Raw genomic sequence first — 26,810 nt, forward strand, 5'->3', positions numbered from 1 at the left:
ATCATTTCTGTGATGAGGTCCACCCGTGGCATATGGACTCTTGGCTGCATACAGCATTGAGCCTGAGTCTAATTGAGAGTCAGAGAAGGAAGAAGTCAAGGTGTCTGCAGCATCGGTTCCTTCTGTGGCTGTCAGAAAGGACAGGTTTATGGCCTGTCGGTGGCAATCTTCTTCCTGGGTCACACCTTCATTCTCTCTCTCTGTGTGTTCCCATCTTCCATCCAGCTTTCCTGACTGAGTCTGTCTCAATGGACTCACTTTGACCCCATCTCAAAATGATAACACATTCTATGGTTCTTTGGGTCAGGACTTCAAAAGTGCTATCTTTTGGGGACTCAATGCAACCTTAGCCTTTTATCCATCTATGAGTTTTCTCAGAGTTTGTAAAGAATCAGGACACTGACTGCATGAAATGAATGAAACTAGATGTCCATGATGGAGCCAAAATGGCATCAAATCCTTATCTCTCACTTCCCCACAGGGAAGAAGTCAATACTAAGCTGGAAATGCCTCAGACACTGGTAATAGAAGCCCTACAGCCTTCAGAGCTACATCAATGTTCATGTTTAGATTGGCTGTCATCTTTGGGTACTAGAAACTTTGAGGTGCATTGAGTTTACTGTTCACCATCCAAATGCATTCTTCTTGAGCCTGCCAACTGGACCAGAGCAGAGATTATCAGCAACCGAGCTAGCAATAATACTTATATCTTGCAGAAACAAACAGTCCATTGGGAAATATGTCTTTTCTCTTTGTGCATTGTTTTGAAGCATTTATCTGGCACCCAGGAAACAGATACTATAGCATGTATTTAGGGTGTTTGCAGCATGCAATAGAGTGGCCCAAAACTAGGAAAGACACTTCCTTAGTTTTTAATTCAAAGGATAGGACAGAGAAGAGGAAAAATGGGAAGCCAATAACCTGGGGAGAATGAAAGGGGAAGTGGAGGTCGGAGTCTCCCTGGGCAATGAGCTCTCCCCGGTTCTGTTCTGTTTAAAATGGTAGCCAGGGCCTGTTGTGTCACAGGTCTGAGCCTTCACTTAGTTACATCCTTACGTAGAGAGGCAAGCAAAGCCTGGCGAGTCTCTTCACACTCTTTCCTTGGTTTCTTGATCAGGTCACAGACATCAAAGAGAAACTGAAGCTCTCTAAAAAGGTCTGGTCGGCATTGCCCTACACCATCTGCAAGGACGAGAGCGTGACAGCAGGCACATCCAATGAGGAAGAGTGCTGGAATGGCCAGAGCAAAGCCAGGTGAGGCACCTGCAAGCCTGATGGGCGAGCAGCACATGCAGCCCTGCGAGGCTGCCCTGATGCCATGGGGCAGACCTGATCATGTAGAAAGCAGCGGTGGGAGGGGGGACACGGAGTCACCCAGTGACAGCTATTGAGAATGGCAGGTTTGATGGGCACGTGGGAGCACTTACTCTCAAGGTGCCATTACGCATGGAATCCTCGATCTGACTGCCTTGCTTCTGGAGGAGGACAGAGGGTGGTGACAGATGCCAGCTTCCAGACAGCCTGAGATCACAAAGAGCCCGTTATGTTCACTTAATGACTTTAAAACAACATGGGTATTTTTATCTATAGTTAAATCTGCAGGGTGCTTTCCCCTTTTATTCTTTTTAAATCACAAGTTAAATGGGAGATGAAAATTCAAGTGTAATTTTTCACCTTGGGTGGGGGAGAAGATGTCACTGTGTTAATTGGAAAAGTAAAAGAAAATGGCTAAGAGATGAATGAGGAAGGGGCCCAGAAGGTTCCTGTCTCCAAACGTCCCATTGGCCCTTCCTAGTGGCTCTGTTTTCATCTTCTTGCTCTACTGACCAATGCTGTGGCCATTTGATAAGGAATTTCTGAATCTGTTGGTTGAGCTCAGACTGGGCTTGGCCCAAGCTTGCCTAGGGTGGAGAAGTTGGATGGGAAACTGGCTGGGAGTTGGCAGGCTGGGAAGGACATGATGAGGAGAGTCTGCCAGGCCTTCATCAGTGGGGCTGCAGGTGGGTAAGGCAGCTGGTAAATTGGATTCAAAGAATCTTTGGGGACTGACCAGCAGTTGGAGAAGCTAGGAGTGGTGTCTATTTGGGAATGTCTTATTGGGCAGTTTAAAAGGAAGGAAGCAGCTGTGATCCAAGTGAGAAAGAAGGTTTGTGAGAATTGAGTTCAGAAGAACCTGCCAGAGGTAGATGGAGGGTACCTTGGGCTCACATTGCTACGTGGCGTTTTTTAGCATCTGTTGGGGATAGTCTTGCTAATCTTACAAGGAAGAGCCTTGCCAGTGAAACCAGGACAGCAGCAGAAATATCCACAGCCAGTTCAAGTTGCTCAGAACATCATTGTTCAAATCTAAGATTGAGACTAGAGAGGGAGATTGATGATACAATTGACGTGTCACTCACAAAGGCTTCCTTTTGGAGAAGGAGACTTCGGACTGAAAAAGTCAGCTGTGAATTAATAGCTCTGATGTGTCAGCTCCCGAAGAGCCTACAGAAAGACACTGCAAGGCTGAGCAGGTGACCTATGGGTAGCTCTGCTGCACGTGACCTGACAGACAGCTCTGCTGCTGACCCGTGTTTACCTTTCAGCCCTGCATGAAATGATGGCTGTGTTGTGAACCTCATTCCCATGGACAGTCAACAGGCTTCTGGGGATTTGCACATATGTGATTTCCTGCGAAGGAAACATAGCAAATGTTCATGCTCATGGGCAGGAGAAGGGACTAAACTCTACTGAGAAATGAGAAGAAACATGAAGGACACTGAAGTGAGAGCTACAGGGAAGTCAGGGTGACTTATTCACATTCCTCCTCATGAGGCTAAAGCTTCTAGATGAGGAAGAAGGTCCCTGTTATCAAGAATGAAAGGCTGGAGTCTGTCTCTCTGGCCTAGTATTCCTTGCCTCTTAAATAAGCAAACAAACCTTAAATGCCCCCCTGTTCAAGTTAAGAAAGCAAATGAAATTTAATATTGTTTCATGTACATTTATATTCTAAAATGACAGAAATATGTTTAGGATCATTTGAGAAATTTTGGAAAATTCTGCTGTAATTCCAGATTCCACTGCACAAATAGCAGTTTTTAAAAATCGAAATTCTAACATAATACAATCAAAAGACAAATGAATCTGATACTTATAATCTGAGGAAGGATAGTAGGAAAGTAGTAAAGAGTCATTTTGGTTTTTGAGTATTTTTTAATTATTTATTTATTTATTTATTTTGTGGGGTGTTTTGCCTTCATGTATGTCTGTACCCAAGTGTGTGCCTCATATCTGCAGAGGCCAAGGAGGGTGGTGGAGCCCCTGGAGCTGTTGTGAGCTGCCACGTGTGTACTGGGAACTGAACCAGGGTCCTCTGCAGCAGCAGCAGCCGGTGCTCTTTATACTTGAGCCTGTTCACTGGCCCCCAAGTTTTTGTTTCTTCTAAGTAAATCACTGCATTTCTGTAAGACTGAAACTCTTGCCTGTGTAGTAAAAACACTGAGATTCATAACACTCCCTAGTTTTGACTGTAAGTCAAGTCGTTTCATGTCGCATCCATTGTCATCGCATGGGGGTATCGTGGGCAATGCCAAGTGTTCCTGTTGTATGTTCAGAACCAAGGATGCAGTGATGTTGTCTGATTCAGCACCAGCAACACTGCCAGAAACATCCCACATTCATCACACATTCAATTTTACATTAACTTTGTTATTGTGTATTGAGAAACTGCACACTGTTGCCAGAGTTTTCAATACCCCCGTGTTCAGTTATGCAACTCCACGTGAGGTCGTGAACCACAGTCTGGGCTGGTAGGTGATACAAGATGGCAATGAGGCCAACATATAAGAACTGATGGTGGCTTGAGAGGGACCCGTGGGGCTGGGAACACCAATATCCATACTTTACACCATGGCTCTTTAAACACCTCCACCAGACTTGAATTCCATCCCAAAAACAGTGGGAAGCACCAGAACGATCTTAAGCAGTGAGGAAAAAGAGACAAGTTAATGCAGTGCAGTTATTTCTAGGAATATGCCTATATCTAACCCTATGCAGCCTGTCTTTAATTATACAATCTAGGAATATGCCCACATCATCTACCCCTATGCAGAGTGTCTTTTATTATACAATCTGTGTATTATTTAAAAAGACAGGGTAGTCAAATATTTATGACTCAATTATGCTCCCATTGAAAAATTGCAATTCCACAGTTCCTTCATTTTCTCTTTAAAATTCTTCTACTGTAGGGTATTACTATTACAACTTTACAGCTGCTGACTTTGTAAATAAAGAGACTTGTTGCTTTAAGTTTAACTTACTTTGTCTTCTCTTCTACATATCAGTTGATCTAGAATCACAAATTCGCTCAAATAAACTTTACAGAAAGGTTTAGGAACTTGGATAACACGTTAGATGAGAAAGGTTGGTCAGTGGGGACTGTGTTACAAGTAGGGAGAGAAATACTCCAGAGGGATGTATGCTGGAAGGTGACCATACGGTCATAACATACTGTGTGTTTTCCCCAAATATAAACACGTAAGAAAGAATGTTGAATATTTTTACCACAAAAAATAGTAACTGAAGAGTTAGATACACTTACCTTTATTTAAGCATTATACAAGTATACATATATCCAAATGTCACAGGAGTCCCCATAAGTTTGTACTATTTTATATGCTTATTAAACATATAATAATAATTAATAATCCATATATAATACAAAAACTGTTTCCCCACTTTCAATGTACAAATTTGAAAATGACAGACTTTAAAATGTTTAAGATCAGTTGCAAAAAAAGAGATTAAGAACAGGGGTTATTCTTATCAATCACATAAAAATGTGTTATTAAGAAAAATATCTCAGTGCTGGTTGGAGAAATGGCTCAGAGGTTAAGAACACTGGCAGCTCTTCCAGAGGTCCTGAGTTCAATTCCCAGCACCCACATGGTGGCTTTCAACCATCTGTAATGAGATCTGGTGCCCTCTTCTGGCCTGCAGGCATACATGCAGGCAAAACACTATATATAAGTAAATAAACCTTTAAAAATTAAAAAAAGAAAAGAAAAATATCTCTCAGCACAAGTTAGTGGATACAGAACGTGGGTTGTATGGGTGTCATGAGCCTGGAGTTTGTACGGAGCCCAGTGTTCCCACTAAGCCACGTGCTGCTTCTCTCTGTGTTTTACCATCAGACGCCCTCAGGCTCATCTGTCTATTTGTACCTATTGTCCTTTGTGGTTGACCACACCTGTCTTCCAACTTCCACTTTTCTCCCAGTTGATTTTGGATTCTTACCTTGTATCTCTTTGTCATACTTCCTTGATCCAGAGATATGTCTGTTCTTGATTTTAATGTTACTGAAATGACTCCTAAGTGGGAATGTCCATTTATAACAGTGATTGTCTTATTTTTCCAAAGAGCTGTTATTAACTTAATCACCTGTTGAAATCGATGCTGGCCCGAGACATACACATAGATGCACCTTTGTTGTGGCAGCCTCATGGTTTTCTGTGCTGAGACCAGGGGCAAGGATATGTGTGCAATGGTTGCCCTAAGACACAAGCTCTGCCTCTCCCCTGCTGTTCTCCTCACTGCACTGTCCAGCTTCCCTGCAGCAGGATGTGGACTACAAGGAGACCCCGCCCTTTGACAAGTTGCAAGTGTACCACTGCCCTATCAGCATTTAAATCTTCATTCTGACAGGAAGACTGCATGACCACAGGGCCTCTCTGCCTTTACTGATCTCTTAGGACACGGAGAAGATCAGTAAGATAAGTCTATAAAAACCGTGCTACTCAGACTTCCTTGATGTGTTGGCTTAGCTTTTGGAAACCTTGCATAAAATCAGATTCTAATTGGTTGTGTTGTAAACTGAAGACTTGTTCCCCCTCAAAACTCATATGTTAAGATCACCCACCCCCTAATATTCCTAAACTGTTGGTATTTAGAGGTGGAGATTTGGGGAGGTAACTTGATTGTGAAGTAGAGCCAGCCCTCCAGGATGTTATTAGTGCCTTTATAAAGGGAGGGAGGGAGAGAAAAAGAGAGAGAGAACCTGATGACATCTCACTCTCTTCTCTCCTCTGCCCCATGTGAGGACGGAACAATAATTTAGCTATCTGCAGACCAGGAAGTGAGACATCACCTCAGAATGTCTGCCAATACCTTTGCCTCAGATGCCCCAAACCCCCAGAGCCATAAGAAACTTGCATTTGGTTTAAGTCATACAGTTAATGGCATTTTTTGTTAGAGCTGACCATGGCTGTGAGTTTGAGATGGGGCCTGTGCTGGTGAGTTTTTGTTGTTCATTTGACCCAACCTAGAGTTATATGGGAAGTCTCAATGGGGGAGTCTCTAAATCAGATTGGCTTGTAGGCTCTTGGGGGGTGGGGGTCTTGATTGTTAATTGGTGTAGGAAGACCCAGCCTACTGTGGATGGTATAATTCCCTAGGCAAGAGTTCTTTGACCAGGTAAGAGAGGAGAATGCTGACGGACAACAATGAAACAAGCCAGGATCCACACACTTATTTTCTTCTACCCTTGACTGTGGACACCATGTAACTTGCTGCCTGACTTCTGCATTGACTTCCCCTGTGAGTGCAACCTGGTTCTGTAAGCTGAATGAATCCTTACTCCCCTAAGTTTCCTTTTGTCGGGGTATTTTCATCACAGCCACAGAAATGGAACTATAATCAGAACCTGAGTAAGATCAGCATTTCTAACAAGCTCCCAGATCATGTAGTTCCTGTTGACTTAGGTCATCAGTGGTTCTAGGGGAGGATTGCCAGAGCAATGAGTGCTTTAATGTATTCAACAGTTGGTCTGGAAAGATGGCTCAGAGGTTAAGAGTGCTTGTTGATCTTGCAGAGGATCTAAGTTTGTTTCTCAGCACCTACCTCAGGTAGCTGACAATCACTGTATCTCCACCTCCAGGGGAATACACACACACACACACACGAAGTAAACCTGTAGAAAAACACTGGAAATGTTTATACTAAGAATGTACTTTCATTGTGGGTTTCAAATTTAAATTTAACTAATAGTTTTGTGTTTCTGCTGTTACTCCTCCTTACGTACCTCATTAACATATATTCCCTTTCTCTAATTTACACACAAGCCTTAGAAACGTGACAAATTTGTGTTTCCTTTTCTCATTCACAGATGCCCTTCCTGATTCCTTTAATGAGACTCTCCTTGTATTAAAATCAACAGTAGCAATGGCAACAGGGAGGTCACACAGTTCCATTGTAATGTCACCCACTGAGAACAGGCAAGACTGGGGTCATCTAGCCTAGCCCTTGATGAAATACTAAGGCTCCACAGATCCATCAAAAAGGAATTCTAAGTTTCCAACACAACACAACTTCATGCTGCAGGTTATAACCAGACACTGGTGAGATCTTGGTGATGGAAGAAGGAATACCTTGAACCCTGAACCCTTAGTCAACACTTGAGTCAGTGAACGTTTTTATCATCCCACTGTGTCATATCAAAATAACAAAGAGAAATTAAAACAACAGAATCTCACTTGATACAGTTCTAGACACTGGGACATCCGAGGTTCCGGTGCCAGCATGGTTGGTTCTAGCAAAGGAATCCCTTGCTTAACATCCTGAGAGTGGGTGGCTTCCTTCCTCTCACATCCTCTCCAGGTGGGAAGTGAGAGTTCTGGGCCATTCTTCTTCTAAAGGCCAAACTGCTATCATAGGGCTTCAGTGTCCTGAGCTCATCCAATGCCACTCCCTTCCTTAAGTCCCATCCTCTAAATTACCATCACAGTGAGACCAACGTGAAAGGCACTGAAACTTGGATCACAGCAGAGAGTGTTCGGACACGCATCCAAAGAGCTGATAAGGAACTTTCCTGAGTGTGAGTGTCTGTTGTCCCAGAGGCCCACCTTGGGACTCACGTAGGACTCACCTTCAGTGACCAGCAGGAAGCAAGTCTGCAGGTGGAACTTGAACGCCTCTCATTCTTCACTGACCTAAGCAACTTCTCAGGGGAAAATGGGTGAAGATAGAGGACCATTCCGACCCAACTCAGACAAACAGGAACTGAAAGGAAGCTAGTAAGTTCCCAGGGAAAATCGATAATCATCTAGAAGGCCAAAGCGGGAAAAATTAAAGACTCTTGGAGCAGGTTACAAATCTAGGCCTTTTAACGTGCCACGGGTGAACCTGGAGACCCTGGGAAGACATGTGCAGTCATCAGTCATGCCTGAGAAGGACGTTCTAGGCAGCCTGTGACCAGAATGAGCTGTCTATGCAGGACTAGGGAAGAGTGATGAGGTGTGAGGCAGGAAAGCACAGGCTTAGAAGGAAATAAAACTTTTATATGTTAGGATACATGGGGTAGAGCTCTGACCAGCAGCAAACATCAGAGAAACAAAGCTCACTGCTGTCCACACAGGCTCTTAACTTACTGCTCTGGGACAACAGAGTTGCTTTCTTAGGACATGGCTACAGTAAACAATATGACCTGTAGCTTCCTCTTTCTCAGGATGCTCTTTCTAAATCTATGGGCTGTCAAAAGGGAAAAAGAGCAGGACAAGCTGCAGGTAAATAATGTAGTCTGGAAGCCATGGCCCACCAGCACGCAGGTTGTCAGTTCTCTGGGGCTATTCAGAGCACTCTCTCACCCTACAGAAGTAGGAAAGATTGTTTTTGCTCCCTATAAGTTAGTACTTTGCTTTCCACGTGTCCTTTCCTTAAAACACCTTCTGGGAAAAGGTGATTGAGGACCTCACTAAGGAATGAAGATTAATTTGAGCCATTGGAGACAGCTCTTCTAGAGAGGCACATGGTAATTCAAGACATCAATCGGATCCTCCCAGAAGCATTATGTTCCCAAGGAAATCCTTCCCAAGACTAATAGGTAGACACAGTAACCTGTGAGAAGTAGGAGAAGTAGAACAATCTAGAAAATAGATCAGTCACTCTTGTCAGCTGCTGTGTGTATCGACTGTCCAAAGGAAATAGCCAGCCGTGATTGGGTAAGTCTGAGCAGACGGACTGAAAGAGAAATGATGTGTGGTGATGGGAGAGCTGTGTAGACAGTGAATTGGCAGGCCTGACAGGATGATATTGTTCTAGTTTGATAGCAAAAGATGCCCCCAATAATCCAGCTATGCCTTAAAGAACTGTAAAAATATTCCATCTACATTCAGCCAGACAAACATATTGGGAAGGGGAGAATTCTGAGAAAAAACCCCCGGCAGCCAACCAGCGTGGCACTGCTGAAAACTTTGTTTCCTTTCTGCTGCCACACTTGGGGATTTTCCCTGGTGGGCCGGTGGGAGGGAAAGCTGTGGGAGAGATGCTGAGCAGAAGTGGCTACAAACAGGAGTGAAGGAGATGGTTGTTTGTTCACAGCCTGGCATCCTTGAAATTGGCTGAGTCTTCTTTTCGGCCTGCTCTGTGATCTGCCGACTCCAGTTCTACCACGAAATGATGGGCTTCGAAGCTGCTGGCTGTGCATGAAGCAGCCAGGACAAAGAATGGTCACTATAGCCAAGGGTGGGTGTATGTTCTCCAAGAGTTCCAAGCCATGCCTACAGTTCTCCAGCTGGAGCCAGGTCACCTCCAATCCTTCTCCACATACACTCAGGCTGTAAAGCTCCAGCTTCTGCTGAGCCACTCCTAAAGCCAAGAGAGACATTTGGGGAGCTATGCTAACCTCTTCATTTGCATAAGAATGTAGTAGGCTGTATGGGGAATCGTGATGAGAAGTAGCTAAAGGACTAGTCCACCGCACACTGCTGGGTCCCAGAGATCTCAGGTATCCCTGGTCATAGTTGGTGAACATTTGAACACATCTCAGTACGATGTCTCGTGGATCACCCATCCACAGACAACTCTAGTTCCACCTTCAAGAACCTGTGGACCCACTTAGCTCAAACATAAGCGTCTGCTTCAAGCAGAATCACTTTCCAGCAATAAAAGTGGAAATGGGGGGTGTAGTACTTTGAATGTAATTGACCCCCATAAGATCATAGGGCATGGCACTATTGGGAGGCATTGTCTTGTTGAAGTAGGTATGGCCTTGTTGGAGGAAGTGTGTCACTGTACAGGCAGGCTTTGAGGCATCTTCATTTTCTGTTGTATTCACTTCATTCTTCTTCGAATTCAGTTCACTTCCTGTTGCCAAGATGTAGCTCCTTCTCCAGCACCATGTCTGCCTGCATGTTGCCATATCCCTCCACAATGATAATGAACTAACCCTCTGAAGATGCAAGCCAGCCCCAATGAAATGTTCTCCCTTATAAGAGTTGCTGTGGTCATGGTGTCTCCTCACAGCAATAGAACACTGACTAAGATGGGGGGAGTGGGGAATCTGTGTCAATAACTTTAAAAAGTTGTTCTTAAAACTTAGTTTTTTGTTCTTGATCCAGCTGGGATCTCCTGCTCCCCTAAGCTCTCTTTCCCTCGAACCTTGTCCTTCATTACCCCCACTCAAGTCCAGGTTGTTCATGTAGATCTCATCCATTTCTCTGTCATTGGGTGATCCCTGTGTCTTTCCTAGGGTCCTGTTTTCTAGATAGCTGCCCTGGAGTTGTGTAGCAGTCTAGTCATCTTTGCTTTGCATCTAGTATCCTACTATGATTGAGTACATACCATGTTTGAAAGGGAGAACAAGGAATAACAGACCATGATAAATGAAGACCACATGAGAACAGAAAGAAACAAAGTGTTAGAGAGGTCCCCAGAAATCCACAATGATACCTCCACTGTAGACTGCTGGCAATGGTCAAGAGAAAGCCTGATCTGACCTAGTCTGGTAATCGGATGGCCAAACACCCTAACTGTCGTGCTAGAACTCTCATCCAATAACTGATGGAAGTGGATGCAGAGATCCTTGGCCAGGCCCCAGGTGGAGCTCCAGGTGTCCAATTGTCTAGAAAGAGGAGGGATTGCAAGAGGGAGAATTGTTGAGACCAAGATCAGAAAAAGCACAGGGACAAATAGCCAAACTAATGGACACACATGAACCAAAAGCTGAGGAGCCCCCAACTGGATCAGGCCCTCTGGATAAGTGAGACAATTGAATAGCTTGAACTGTTTGGGAGGCACCCAGGCAGTGGGACCCAGACCTGTCCTTAGTGCATGAGTTGGCTGTTTGGAACCTTGGGCTTACACAGGGACACTTTGCTCAGCCTGGAAGGAGGGGACTGGACCTGCCTGTACTGAATCCACCAGGTTTAAATGAGTCCCCAGGGGAGTCTTTGCCCTGGAGGAGATGGGAATGGGGGGGGACTGGGGGAAGGCGGAGTCGGGGTCGGGCGGGGGGAGGACAGGGGAACCCATGGCTGATATGTAAAATGAAATTAAATTAAAAAAAACTTAGTTTTTTTAAATGAAGACAAAAATGTCCAATGTAAAATGCACAGTTAATCATTTTACAATGTGCAGTCCAGTGACAGTAAGAACATTCACATTGTGTCACTGACATCCATCCCTATGTATAATCTTCCCGTAATGAACTTCTGAGTCCGATGAACACCAGCTCCCTGCCTATCTAAGCCAACCCCCTGCAATCACCACTCTGCTCTTTGTCTCCGTAAACTCACTCACAGAAGTGGAATCATATAATGTTCCCGCCTGGCTTGTTTCACTTAGCCTACAGTCCTTGAGATGTACCCATGTTGTACCATGTGTCAGAATTTCAGTGCCCAGAGTACGTCCTTTGTGTAAGTGCTATACTTCATCTGTCTCCATGCATAACCAACGGCTACTTACCTGGATGATTGTAACCTTTCTTCTGTTATGAATGATGCTGTGCTATAAGCAGAGGAATAAATACCTTAGTAAGTCTTTGCTTTAATTCTCTTGTGTATATATCTCAGGTGTGGATGCTGAATGATAGAGCAGTTGTGTGCATGTTTTGAGGAACTGCCATGCTGTCCGTTATACAGGCTGCTGTGACAGTGTTAAAGGTTCCAATTTCTCTGCATTCTTACCAACACTTGTTATTTTTTCTGTTTGTTGTTTTAAATAATAGTCATCCTAATGTGTGTAACATTTAAATACATATCTAAAGAAGCTTCTAAAGGAGGTCACAGATATCACAGGTTTGCAATTCCTTATCTGAAACCCCTGAGACCATGTCTTTTTAGAATTCAGAATTTTCTTCATTTGAGAAAATTACCACAGTGCATATTATGTGATGTTACCAGTAGGGTCTGGACCTACAACCCACAATCAAATGCATTAGGATTTCTGTAGAAAAATGCATTAGTGTGGCACTAAGTGGGAGAAATGAGGACTGTAATTGGCCATATTTCAGATTTGATGATATTTTGCTAACAAATGGATTGCAGGAGGGGAAAAAAATTGGAGACTTTCAAAATTTGCAACTGCACATAAGAAATTCTGTATACACTGTGTATCTTGTTATATTAAAAGACTTTTGAATACCCTGAAAACAACAGTGCATAGCTTAGAACTAGAAAATTCTATAGAGATATGCATTGCATGGAGCTCACCTGTGGTGACAAGTGAGGGAAAACTGCTTTTATCTCACTTTCCCAACTGTGCCTGGGGAGATCATCAGTCAGGAGTACCAGGCTGTGGAAAGAAATCCAGGCCAGCATGTGGGCACCCAGTTCTGCCTCAGCTCCTTCTTTTTATTTTATAATTAATTTTACATATCAGCCACAGGTTCCCCAGTCCTCCCTCCTCCCACCCCACCCCCCCCCCCCCACCCCCGCCTTCCCCTCAATCCTTCCCCCATCCCCACCTCCTCCAAGGTAAGGTCTCCCCTGGGGATTCAGCCCAGCCTAGTAGATTCAGTTGAGGCAGGTCCAGTCCACTCCTCCCTACACCCAGGCTGAGCAGAGTCCCTCCATGGGCTCCAGGTTCCAAACAGCCAGCTCATGCACTAAGGACAGGTCCCGGTCCCACTGCCTGGGTGCCTCCCAAACAGTTCAAGCTCATCAACTGTCTCCCTTATCCAGAGGGCCTGGTCCAGTTCCATGGGGGCTCCTCAGCTATTGGTTCACAGTTCATGTGTTTCTACTAGTTTGGCTATTTGTCCCTGTGCTTTTTCCAATCATGGTCTCAATATCTCTCACTCATATAATCCCTCCTCTCTCTTACTGATTGGACTCCTGGAGCTCCACCTGGGGCTTCTGCCTCAGCTTCTTTCAGTGCGGATCCCCACACACCCCACCCCAAAGTCTTACATGTTAAAAGCTTGCTCCGCCCCCCCCCCCTGCCGCCATGTGATGCTTAACAGTGAAGCTTCAAAGAACTGATTGGGTCATGAGACCCCTGTCCTATTCAATGGGTCAATCAATTGGTTGATGTATAATTGAATGGTATCTCTGAGGGATTGATGGAACTAGGGTGGGCCAAGCTTAGTTGGAGGGATTTAGGACACTGGAGACATATCCTTAATGAATACACCCTGCCCCTGTCACTTTATCTCTTGCTTCCCGGCTGTCATGAGGTGAGCACCTGACCTCAGCCACCCATCCCCCTCCCTGGTCTTCGGCCTCACCTCAGACCCCAAGTGACAGGTCCAGATAAGCATGGATGGAAGCTCAAACAGTGAGCCAAGATCAAACTTGCCTTCTTTTCCCTTGGTTTCCTGTGACAGCTCCCACTTGAATTCATAGCAAACTCCATCCATAGCTACCTCTCAGCTCTCACTTCCTGGCACCTCACGGCTTGAACTTTTACTGGCTAATGCGTCACAAACTCCAAGGTGTGTGTGTCCCTTTCTTTGCAGATGTAGCTGCAAATATGAACAATTACTAACACAAGTGCGCTGGTAAGCAATGCTGCATGCTGATAGGTTCACATGCTTGTCTACCCAGCATGCATATTTACATAGCAACCAAGTTTTTCTGAAAACCCCAACTCAACCATGAGGAGTGGATGGAAGGTGTGATGGTTAGCCACTGAGAAACTTCTGTAAGAACTATGTTAATGTTTCTGAGGTTACAGAAGCTCTCAACTCTGCCAGTAAGTTTCCTGGCACGCACTGTGTAGCCCACACCCACCCACAAAGTAGAATGTGTTGCTCCTTCAGTGCCTTCTAACTTCCCACAGGATTCTTCCCTTCATCAGCTATGCTTGGCTGTACTCAAGAAACCCTAGATTAACAACATGAAATTAGACGTGAAGAAAAATAATTCTGAAGAACTGTCAAAGATGTAGCTCCTTGTCATGCTCTTGTAAACACAAGCAAAAAAAAAAAAAGAGGCTACAGTTGGCTGTCCTTGGGTACCACCTTCCTGCCCCACCATGGCATGAATTATGGACAAGGACAACACCCCTGTTTGGCACTCCAGTTTGTCCTCAAATGCAAGTTCTCCCCATCTCCAGGGCATGTGCACCCAGCCTTGCAACCTGGGCTGTCCCTGCCAACCCTCCTGATCTGTGTTCCCAAAAATGTCGGTTGCTGTCACTCAAGTGATCCATGATAAAGGTTAGCGGAGGAAGGGCCTTCTGGGCTCAGTGATTGGTCTGTTCTTACAGAATTTGTGATTTCTGGAAATAAAACCAAACATGGGATGAAATGAACCAATAGAATCCTGAGACCTTGGTTCCCAGATGGACTTTCACATCCCCTTCCAATTACACGGTGCTCTTCTATAGCTATCCTATCAGTACCTATGTCTACCGCAGCAGCCAAAAAAAAAAAAAAAAAAAAAAAAAAGCTGTTTTATTTTTCAACTGTTTTATGTCTGAATTTCTAAAGTCAGCCTTGGAGGAGAAAAAGCTCTGGAGGGCACAAGTGCATTGCTCCTTGTTTTGATTGTAAGTGGCTGAGCATCACCAGGCACAGTGAGATGCTGGGTTTGCCTGGCAGTCTTTTATTGTTGCTGGATGTTCAGACTCCCAAGGGCAGCATTCCCATGTAAGATAGTGTAGCAAGCTGATGATAAATGAGACTTGGCCAGCTGAGCAGTGCACACGGCGTGCAAGAGAGTCGGAGCCCCCTCCGACTCGGCCTGGGCACAGCTGCGGGAATAATGACCAGAATGCCAAGCAGTGAGAGGACCGGCCATCACCCCGCAGCCCCATCACTGTGTCAGCAGCTGATGGCTTCTGCTTGCCACACATTCCAGTGGACTGTCATCATTAGTGAACCCCAGGAGTCTGGCAGTCACAGAGCCCTGTCAGTAGCAGCCAAGTCAATGCCATGTGTGAGAAGTTGCACTGGGGGGCCAATAAAAATTTGCTTATACTCCAGATAGGTTAAAAAGACTGGCAGGAGTTTATGATTTACTACAAAAATGAAGAGATATGGATACTTGGGTTTGACATTTTTCCTCTTAGGTCTTTTTTTAGGCCAGAGATAGCTTGAAGCTTCATGGAAAAGAGTTCGTCCACTCTGAGTTTTGCTTCGATTTTGTTCAAAAGTTGGTTTAGTTCAAAATATGGGTGAAAATACATAGCTTATTCTGGAGGCCACTGACTTAAATAGTAAACCAATTCTCATCCATGCATAAATCACTTGGTTCCTGAATCAGCCTGGGTCCGACTTTTCTGTACAGTTCTTCCTGCACATGCTGTAGTCTTTGGTTTCTCGCTTTTGGGAAGCCATTTTTAGCAAGGGAAAGAATTCCAAGCATAAGAACAGTACCTGGGGATGCTAAGACAGAGGGAAGCTTCTCAGCTTTCCTTCAACAGCAGGAGAATAGGAATCATGGAACTAGTCAGCTCCTCCAGCCCCAGGAGTAATAAACCACAGCTGCACTTGTAACAGCACACTCAAGCCCATGGGCAGGCATCATGTTATACACATTTGATTTCCTCAGTCGGGAGGCAGAGGCAAGATAATCTCAAGTTCAAACCCAGCCTGAACCATGCAGCAGGACCCTGTCTAAACAATACTACTAAAATAAAGCCTTTGTTATCCCCTAAGAGCTGTTCTGTCCTTATATCACACGGGCACCTTTGTAAACAGTCTTTCCATTCTGTTTTGAATTCTCCTTATTGCCCCTCTAAGGTGCCATTTGTTTCTTACCAGGACAGGGACATAGGTGGCACCTTTGTAGGAAATGGAAAAAGGCATTGAAATTAGCTACATAGGTTCATTATATTATCATCTCTATTTCTATATACTTTGAAACTTACTAAATGAAAAGATTATCCAGAAGAAGAAAAGGAAACTGTTGGTGCAGCTTGCATGGTTTGGTGGCCGCAGAGCTGAGGCTGAGCATCAGCCAGCTCAGTCCCTCAGCCTGGAGAGGTGGTTTGTACCCAGAATGCCCAGCCAAACTGATCAGCCCCATAAAACGGGGTAGACTCTTGGTAGCTGGAACTGTTTTAGGAGAAAATGAGGCTCCTATTTAGGCATATTTCAGATTGAAATAATTATGAACCAGAAAAAAACAATAACAAAAATGAACAAATAAACAAAACCCTCCAGAGCACTGTGCTGGGGGAAAGGTCCCTTGCTTTTTCCTCTGCTCACATAACACAATCAACACACATTTCTGTGACAATGGTATGGGGACTTCTTGCTACCAGCAAATTAGCAATCAGGTCTGCAGCAGACAGCGTTCGGGTGTTCTCTAAATCAGTTCAGTCCTCCAAGAGTGCACACACACACACACAAAATGCCACACACTCACACATTCACACTCACATAATCATGTACATACTTCAGATTCGAGTTGCAGACCCCAGGTTGTTATCTGTGTGTGGCACCTCAATATAAATTAGAGCACCCTCATCCCTTTCCTGGGTCCAATTACTTTGTTTGAATATCTCATAGAACACAATTTAGCCATTTACTAGACTTTACATCTGCTTGTCCTCACTGGGCCTTGGCTTTCTAGTTCATACAATGGGGAAAGGGTACACCTCTCTGTTCATGGGTTGGAGAGCTGGAATTCTGCAGCATAGTTCTTGACAGGGTGAGCTTTGGACATCAACCACTGTCCTCTAAAGTGTTTATACAGAGGAGAGACAGGGAGAGGATGCTTAGAAAGATTAACTAGACAGAGCATGGAGGGACCCTACAGAAGAGGGGCGTGGCCAAAGAAGTTTGTTTACGCCAATGTTATGATCTGTTCTCCAAAGAGAAATGCAGGAAGGGAAGAAAGGAGCTCGCGAGGGGTTTTCTGACATCAGGAGTGGGAGGACTGTCCAGCTGATAGGGCACAAGCATAAGGACTCCCAGCATCTCCAAACATTCTCATGGGCTCTTTATCCCCTTTGTATAAAAATGCTGGAAGACATTTGACGGGATTTTGAAAGACTGACAATTTTGACAGATAAATAAGTATTAAGCTAGAAACATTAAGTCTTATTAGATATTAACCTCTTTTACTGAATGTTGACACACCTATCAAATTAGACCCAAGATGATATCACAAAATTAGAAGTCAAGGGTAGAGCTGTAGCTCATTGGTAGAACACTTGCCTAGGGTGTATAAGACCCTAGTTCAATTCCAAGTATTGCCAAAATATAAAATAAAAACCCTACTAGGCATGTCATAGGCAAAAGCCATCACTGGCTCCTCCTAAAATATCCCAAAGTTTTTTTTTAATACCAAGAAGAATCTTTGTACTAAAATTTTCCTCCACTGAGTGCCCGCTAAGGACCCTACCTGCTCATGTGTCATTCCTAACCCAGTTCTTAGTACCAAAACCGACAAAGCCAAGGGAGTTACCAGGGTCTTCTCTGCAGTTTTCACCAGGTGACTTGGCTTCCTGTCTGAGATAGCAGGGCAATGTTTGGTTCTGAGGTCACTGTGACGTCCCCTGACCCATGTCTTCCTCTCTGCCTTGCAGATACTTGCCTGAGATTATGAACGATGGGCTGACCAACCAAATCAACAATCCTGAGGTGGAAGTGGACATCACACGGCCTGACACTTTCATCAGACAGCAGATCATGGCTCTCCGGGTGATGACCAACAAACTGAAAAACGCCTACAATGGCAATGACGTCAACTTCCAAGACACAAGTAAGGAAACCGGTGTGAAGACCAGAGAGCCCTGCAATGGGACATGGTTGTGTGAGATCTTTAGTTACATCTCTCTGGTCTTAATCATGAAGCTTTTCCAGTCTGAGCCACAAAACTTACATGCTAACTAAAATCATAATTCCTCTCAATGAACAGCTGTGTGCGCATGTATGTGTGAGTGTGTGAGTGTGTGAGTGTGTGTGTGTGTGTGTGTGTGTGTGTGCATACCTGTTTACAAACATGCGTAGACCAGAGATCGGCCTTGAATGTCATCCTCTCTCAGGTGTTATTAACTGTATTTTTAGAGACAGGGTCTTTCACTGAGATATGGAGCTCACCAATTCAGCTAGGCTGACTGGACTGTAAGACACAGGGATCCTCCTGTCTATGCCTCTCCAGTGCTGGAAGTTCAAGTACACACCACCACACTTGGCTGTTTCTGTAAGTGCTGGGGATCAAACTCAGATCCTGAATCTTGCACAGCAAGTCACTTACTCACCAAGCTCTCACCCCAGCTTCAGGGAAATTAGTTAGCCATATGAAAGCAAAAACATGATTTCATCTGCCAGTTGAACCATTTATAATAGAGTGACTGTTTTTAACCCTGTCTTTTCTATAACAACAATTATATCTACTCCAAACTCCTGCCTACCTCCCCCATTACCAACTAAAAATCTTCTACAGATTTCTTGACAAGCTGAGCTTGAATCCAATATCATAAACATTCTTTGAGTTTATGATAGCTCAAAGGTCAGGCACATGCAATAGAAACTGTACTTCAAAGGTTGAGTTTGGATCTTTTCTGAGGTTATCATTATGTGGTATGATAATCTCTCATGATTCTGGACAGAGGATATAAACCCACAGTCCCCAATGAGTCCCAAGAACACAAGGGTAAACAATGACATTCTGTTGGGTGCTTTGTTAGGCTAGAATGCTATGTGTGTTGTGTATTTTCTATTCATTTGAAATTGTAGTCTTTGAAAGTAGAGAAAAATCTGTACTTCTTGAGACTCAGATCCCTCTATGAGAAAGGAATTATTAAATGCTTAGGATACTAAAAATGTGAGAAAGAAATAATGGCAAAAGGTTCCAGCTAGGGACCTATTGGAGGCGCCTCTGAAGAGACTTATTAAAGAGCTAAGACAGTGTCTTGAGGGTGGTAAGCAGGTTCAATGCATTATTTTCTTCCCTTCTCAGTTGTACACAGACACAAACTGTAAACATTTATATCTGAAATATTAGAGAAATACTAAACCATTGAAGCAATATTACACATGACTGTTTCAGTGGGGATCATAAAAGCATTCGAAGTGATTTCATAGGCTTTCATAAGTGAGCACTAAAATGAAGCTAAGAATATTTGGGTTTTGTCTAAGTGGCTTCAAGACTCATAGCTACAGAGGCAAAGGCTTTGTGGGATTTCTCCTCAGGTATGTTGGTTTTCTCTTAAGTGTGTAACCTAAGAGAATTAACAGGGAAAAAAATTCTTGAACATCAGTTGTAAAGCTGCCAATGACCCTTAAGTTGCTCACTGAAGCTGAAGATGCATGGGCATTTGGTTAATGAGTTAGAAGGCACAAGTTACAGATGGAAAACATTAAGTCATCTCAGCTCTGCCACCATCTTACTGAGCTGTTCCTGCAGGATATTTTTAGTGCTTTCTTCCATTTTAAAGAACTCGAGGATTTATTTTTCCCATACAAGGTAATTACCACCACAATGGACTTCACTGCTATCAGATTTCTCAGAATCATCCCATTACCTCTTTTGCTTTGCCTAGACCTATCTCTTCCTCTTCAGAAGAGAATGCTACACCAGCTTTTAGCCTTCACTGCTGGCTCATCACCTAGCCTCATGTTTCCATCCAATCCACCCTATCCATCTCCATGTAACAATGCACTGTTTTACTTGGAGAGTAACTACTTAGATGAGTAATGAAGTTATGTAAGAATTATCCAATGTTGGTGTAAGACGAATCTTAAAAGGTCTTATTAGTAAAAAATCTGGAGCCAGATATTTGGATGAAAACTGAAAGGTCGAAGGTGTGTGCCACCACTGCTTGACCTCTATGTCTAATCTAGGGACTGGCTCTATCTCTGATCTCCAGATAAGTTTATTAGGGTGCACAGTACATTGGGGGACACAATCTATCACCACATGTTGGCTTTATTGCAGTTCTTTCTTTTCTAACCTAAAGAGGTGTCATTCTGTAAAACTCAAGGAATGTAAGGAGGCAGTGAATTTTTTCCATTTCTTCTCCAAAGCAAACAGAAATGAAGGACAGTGAAGGTCATCCCTTGGCTCTAACTCAGGCACTGAATGCAGCTGTTCTAAGACAGCACCTGGCCAGTGAACCTTATCACATCCATAGCCATCACTACCCTTATTGCTTGTAGCCTTTTTTTAAGTGGCCCATTCTACCCCCATAACAGCTGCATTTATGATCCCTTTCAAAAATGTTGGGGCCATTGCTTTTCACAGCCAGAACCTCTTGTCATTATTTGCTTCTCACAATTTTAATATTCTAAGTCACTTTAATAATATCTTTGTAAAGGTTATATTACTTCTTGCTCATGATACTGGTGTTCAGAACAATTCCCTTTGCAATTCTGATATCTCTGAATTTAATTAATAGGCATTTTTCTCCTTGTAAAGGCCAATAATGATAAGGGAAAGAAATGATAAGACCCAAATATAATGTATTCAAATGATCTTATCTGATATTTAGATGTCCCATTTGTGGGGGAACAGGGCTGAATGTCTCTTCTTTACTCAGGGGAACAAGAGAAGAGTCCCTACACTGACTTGGCTTGGCTTAAGTAGTATCTGAATCCAGAACAGCACCCATGTCTCAGGAGCAGTGAGGCCCAATAGGAGGGCAGGAGTTTAGGAATGTTAGTTGAACTCACTGAGCAAATGAACATTAACAGCAAACCTCATTACAAAGATCACTGTTTCCTGGATCTTTCCAGAAACATTGTCATGTTTGTCCCCATAACAGTTCTGGAAAATGGACATTATTATTATTATTTTTATTTTTACAGGTGAGGAAAAAGATGTTTGTTGAAGCTGCCCACTCTTGTCCATCTTAATTAATAATGGTAGTTTAAGTGTTTGGCCACATTTCCTGGGGAAAAAATCTTTTCTGTATGGCATCATTGGCAGCAGTGAGTTTGCCTCTGCCTTTTGTCAAACTGTCTTCACACACAGCTGGCATCAACTTCATGTGTTTAGATATAGAAACTAATGGAAGTTGAATTAATTGCTCAAGGTATATTGACTTATTCAAAAAGGATTTAGTGAGCATCTGCTGCACACCACAGATCAATGGCCACCTAGAAATGAATGGTCTTTGCAAAGACTGTACCCTCAAAAAGTTTGTATTCTAGTAGAGTATGGACAGTGAACAAGCAAACAAGCAAATAAACAGATATTAGGGAGAACTTTCAGTTAGCAGGCACAGTGGGAGCTGGCATGGTGGTAGGAGTTATCTTAAACCGTCTGCAGATACCCAAAGACAGAGTTGCTCAAATAATGACATAAATGACTTGGCATTTGCATATGACCTATACACATTCCCTGACATGCTTAAAATAATCTGTGGATTATTGATAATACCTAAAACAATAAGTCCTATGTAAATAGTTGTTATGTTGTATTTTTCATGGAATAATGGCATGAAAAACTGCAATCATGTTTGACACAGATACAGTTGTGGTAGAACTACATGGTACACAATGCTGAAGAGACTGGGAGCCATGACATAGCAGGAAGCTTTAGTGGGGTCTGTTCAGACATCATACTATTCACATGGGTTTAACTTGGTATTTGGCAAATTCACATTGCTTCTTGGAACTTTCTGGAATTATTTTTACTTCATAGTTGGTTGAAGATGTCATCAAACTTGAAGGAACCAAACAATGAAACATGATAATTGAGCAAACCCAGAGGTATGGTGGGAAGCAGGGGAAGATGCCACCCTCAGACTGCATAAGGTGTAGGCATTGAATCAAGCAGGGACCGGCAAACTTGTTCTGTAAAGATTGTATGCTAGGCTTCAGAGCTGTACAGTCTCAGCAACAGCTGCTCTGCTGTGTCCTAGGAGTAGGAAAGAGCTGTAAGCCATTGGGGGTAAGCAGCTGTACCTGTGTGATAATCAAACTGTCAGCTTGAACTTCACATGCAGAATTCTTACCGTCTCATGATAGGATGCCCAATTGATTATTCCAAACATTAAAAAATAGAGAAAATGTCTTTACATTTGAGGACACGGGGAAAATAAGCTGCAACTTACCCACTCATTGAAAAGGAGTCCATCTTTGCTGTTGGACAAGAGCATGGGGGTGGGGTAGGGGAGAAGGCAGCACAATAACAATGCCTCCGTTCTGCAGCTTTCTGCTGCTGTTCCTGAAGCTCCTTGCCTGCACTGCTGGCTCTTACTTTCTCTTTTACCTTACATGGCCTTTTGAACATCTTTTGGAGAGGGTTAGGGTGAAATACACCTTTAACTCCAGCACTCTGGGGGCTGAGACAGGAGGAGGAGCCTGAGTTTCTGGTCAGCTTGGGCTCTAAAAACAAAGAAAAACAAAACGTATCTTGAAAAAAAATGATACCTGCTTAGAGCAGCAGTGCTAAAGTACAAAACAGCAAAGAACAGAACTACTTCTCTATGATAGATGATAGATAGATACACAGATGATAGATAGATACACAGATGATAGATAGATACATATGATAGATGATTGATTATAGATAGATACAAATAGATGATTAATAGATAATAGATGATTTATAGATAGATGATTATAGGTAGATGATTAATAGAGAATAAATGATTTATAGATAGGTAGGTAGATGATAGATAGGGAGAAGGTAGATGACAGAGAGATGGATAGATAGGAAGAATATAGATAGATGATAGTATATCTATATATATTATATATAAATATATAGTATATATCTATATTTTTAATCGCATGTGTGTGTGCATGAGTTCATTGGCTCCATATATGGTGGGGCTGGAAGAGGCCAGAAGAGGGTGTGAGAGCTCCAGGAATAGTTACAGGTGGTTGTGAGCTGCCTGATGCTGAGCCTGGTCCTCTGTAAAAGCAATACTGCTCTTAGCCTTTATGCCATGTCTCCAGCTCCAAGAACATAATTTCTTAGTCATTTAATTACTGGTCAGAAGAAGTATCTAATATTGGCATTAGATATTGAGGCCACCCATCACAAGTCTACTCTGGGTGGGTACCAGTGAATACTGTGTTTCCACCCTGTTTCTGGCCCATGGTTAACCTGCCCATGAACAACAAACAAGTCTAGAGCCGACGAGCCCCTTTGGTGGAGTGTTCCTCCCAAGCCTGGCCGCCATCTGCGGTGCTGTTTCTCTCTATTCCCAGCTAAGTGCGCTAACAGTCCTTATCAATCTTGCCCCACTAGGCGATGAATCCAGCGGCTCAGGCAGCGGCAGTGGGTGCATGGATGACGTGTGTCCCACAGAGTTCGAGTTTGTCACCACCGAGGCCCCTGCAGTGGACCCGGACCGAAGAGAAGAGGAGTCTTCGGCAGCTCAGGGCAGCTACTCCCTGCTCTCCTGGCCTCTGGTCTGCATGGTCCTGGCCCTGCAGAGACTCCACAGATAATCGTGGGCTTTGGTCAAATGACACTGCAGTTTAGCTCTTCAGTGGCCAGCTCCCTTCTTTTCTTAAACTCTTGGACAATGGACCACGCCACAAAAACTCGCCGTTTTCTATAACAAGAGAGCAGTCTTGTGACCTGACTCCTTTTTTGTTTTCCCAAAGAGCACCCGGTGCCAGAGGATCTGCTTCTGTCCTGCAGCTATCTGTGGGGACCTTGTTTATTCCAGAGAGAATTCTTACTCAAATCTTTCGTACCAAGAGATTTTTTCTTACCGTCATTTGCTTTTATGCTGCAAAATTAAAGGAATTTCATGTTGTGAGGGTTTATTTTTTTTCTAACACCCCACTTAAAATAACATAAGATAGGGAGAAAATATTTTTCCGTTTCAAATCAGGCAAAACCCCAAGACAACTGCCTTTTGAACAAGGAAGCGAATAAAGGAGAGAAAATAGAGGAGCTCTTATGCTATCAGGTTTGGCGATGACAGCCTGGAGCAAGCTTCTCTGTGACAAGCCAAGTTTACAAAATGCTTCTGAGGAGAAACGTAACATTTTTTAACATGGTGGAAATATGCCGTTGTCTTGGAGGTATTGTCTTGCACTCAACCCAAACTGATTTGGAGGTACTGATAGAAAATTTAGGATTCTGTCTTTATATGAGCGGAAATCTTATTGCAACTTGACACCTCTCTTTCACCTGCCTGATGGCACGCTCACTGATGGCAGCATTTCCCAACTCCTAACACCTGTCCATTGTAGCCAATTGGCACCGACTGTCTTCAGTTCTTCACGGATGCCCCTGTCAAGTCTCCTTCATCCTAGGTCTTGACTAAGAATCATCTTCATTGGTTCAGTCTCTACATTGTCCACCAGTTTGACATGAATTAGACATCTCAGCTCCTCGGCTCCTGACTGTCCCCCAAATAAGAGTTCTCTTACTGACAATGGCAATTAGCTCCACACATGAGCTTTTGTTACAGACTCTTTGATTTGTGTCAATTGGTTTCTGCATCACGAGGGCATTCTCTTACAAAATAACTCACAACAACAACAAAAAACTCAAGACAAAAAAAAGAGAGGAAAAAACACTATATATATATAGTATTGACATGGAGATTTCTTTCACTTTTTTAGTCTTAGTATGATCATCTATTTTTATATCAATATAGATCTATAAATCACAGATTTTAACTTCTTAATTCCAAGCTCAGGGTTGACACTTCTTTGTAACAAAACTGTTTTGTCAACCAGACTCTTCTTGTTCTGTGCTGCTCAGAGAAAGGATCCCTCGATGATCTGTGAGCACCAAGGATCAAGAACGAGAACTTTTTATGTATCTAACTGTCCATCTATTCCAAGTTTGCCAGGGCACACCCTTTTCACACAAGTGTGCTTTGTCCCTGGTGCTCCAAACTGTCCTGAGCTCATGGGACAAGCCCTGGTGTGCAAGACGTTACTGGCAATGGAATGTGTGTGTGTAAAGAACGTTATCCATGAAACACCATTGCTCTCATGTACGACACCTTTGGCCTAGGATTCCTGATGGGTATATAGTAAATTACCTAAACTCAAGAGGCCAACTTACAGCCCAACCTCCCCCACAAAGCCAGGCCCAATGCTTCCCCTGTCAAAGAGAAACAAACAAACAAACAAACAAACAAACAAACCGGGGTTATGGGAAGACAGTTGGCTAGCCGCGTGGTTTTGGTTTTTTGGATTATTCCTTTTGTTTTATTTTGGATTTTGATCTTGGTTTTTATGATGCATCTGGAATAGGGAGAAGAAGTATTTCAAGACACCACCGCATACCAATCACTTTTTAACTGACTCATCGACAGTATTGACACATAAATGGTTCTATCTCTATTCTCATCAAAATTAAAATTAGTTATTGATTTCATCATCATCTCTAAGTAGAACACATGTACTAGTATTCAGTGTATTTGAGCACTTTTGAAAACAGAACATATTTACAAGCATCTGTTGCTACTTTATGCCTAAAAAATAGGAAGTATAGGATGCTGAGAGACTTTGCGGCATCTTTCATTTAAATTTGTGTGAAGTTAACACTTAATCAGATCCAGAATTGCATCCCTTTGGAAAGCCATCCAGCTCACTGCCCACCTTCAGCTCCTCATCCAGTTGCACATAACACATCTCTGTGAAGGACCAGTCATTTATGTTACTCAGCTCAATGTATGTTCAGAAGTCAGTATTGTTTTTCTCCAATAATTACGGTGCAGTACAAATTAAATCAACTTTGATTCTCCAGGATATTTGAGTAATAATTTTTATGGCTTTAAGCTCCAGCTCTCTTTAAAAAATATTTCTGCATTATCTTCTGTAACACAAGTCAAAGATTCTTATTTTTTAGAGTGCTTTGCCTCCAAATGTTTTTTTTTTTGCATGCATATGACAACACATTACATTAGTGAATGTGAAGCCATGTTCTGTGCACATTAATCACACAGATAATATAAAAATACCTGTCTCCTTTGTTTCGACACCTGTACTCTCAAAAGTATTCCTATTAACAAGAAGTAGTGGTGCATATGAGTCAGGCAAGAGTTGAAATGAGGATGGCCGACACAGCCACATCATTAGTCACCTTGCATGGACACGGTCAAAATGTTATTCACTTGAACTTTCCCGTGATTGTCACCACCCATCCTACCATTTTGTTTTGTTTTTTTTCTGTTCCCTAAGCCTTTTCATTGAGTTCCCCCTTTTCAGTACCTAATCCTCCCAAATTAATTCCCATTTCGGCATGATAGGGGATGTATTCACATTCCAATGCCATTCATGGCCTGCCCTCATTTGTGATGATGTCCCCTAAATTCTGTGATCACATCACAGCTTGTGTTGTGAGTAGAGAGGAATGGGACCCCAAAAATTGGACACTAGAAATTGGTGGGTGGTGCTCATAACTGCAAACACTTAGCTTATTGAAGTGCCTCTATTTACATGTTCTTTAGTTATAATATGTATTTTTCTAACAGAAATACACGTCTGTAATTGGTGTTTATTATACTTTGTATATGTCACAACAAGGCTAACTGGAGGCTAATGTCTTTAGCAGAGAAGTATGAACTGTAAGTTGATGAACAAGAGCCCGATGGCCCGGGACTGACAGCCCCAGACAGTCTTCTGTCACTGCAACGAAGGCCAAGTTGGCCCTTGGATCACAGCCACCACAGACGAGCACTGGAAGCCTGACTCCCTTACCGTGGTTTGCCCAAGGAGGAAGGTGACAGGAATCACC

General features: G+C 43.2%; 1 protein-coding gene across 2 annotated transcripts in view; it reads left to right on the plus strand.

Moving 5' to 3' along the window:
- Window positions 1-24,629, plus strand: part of Gpc6 (glypican 6) — a 1,076,942-nt gene extending 1,052,313 nt beyond the window's left edge. For both annotated transcript variants that reach the window (XM_036199808.1, XM_036199809.1), the window contains 3 exons: window positions 1,118-1,254; window positions 17,731-17,906; window positions 23,349-24,629. In XM_036199808.1, the coding sequence (XP_036055701.1) occupies window positions 1,118-1,254; window positions 17,731-17,906; window positions 23,349-23,551 (516 nt within the window). In that variant the 3' untranslated portion in view covers window positions 23,552-24,629. The remainder of the gene's footprint in view (window positions 1-1,117; window positions 1,255-17,730; window positions 17,907-23,348) is intronic.
- Window positions 24,630-26,810: the final 2,181 nt, after the last annotated feature.

Source organism: Onychomys torridus, chromosome 9 (assembly GCF_903995425.1).
Source record: "Onychomys torridus chromosome 9, mOncTor1.1, whole genome shotgun sequence".
In the NCBI taxonomy this organism is placed as follows: domain Eukaryota; kingdom Metazoa; phylum Chordata; class Mammalia; order Rodentia; family Cricetidae; genus Onychomys; species Onychomys torridus.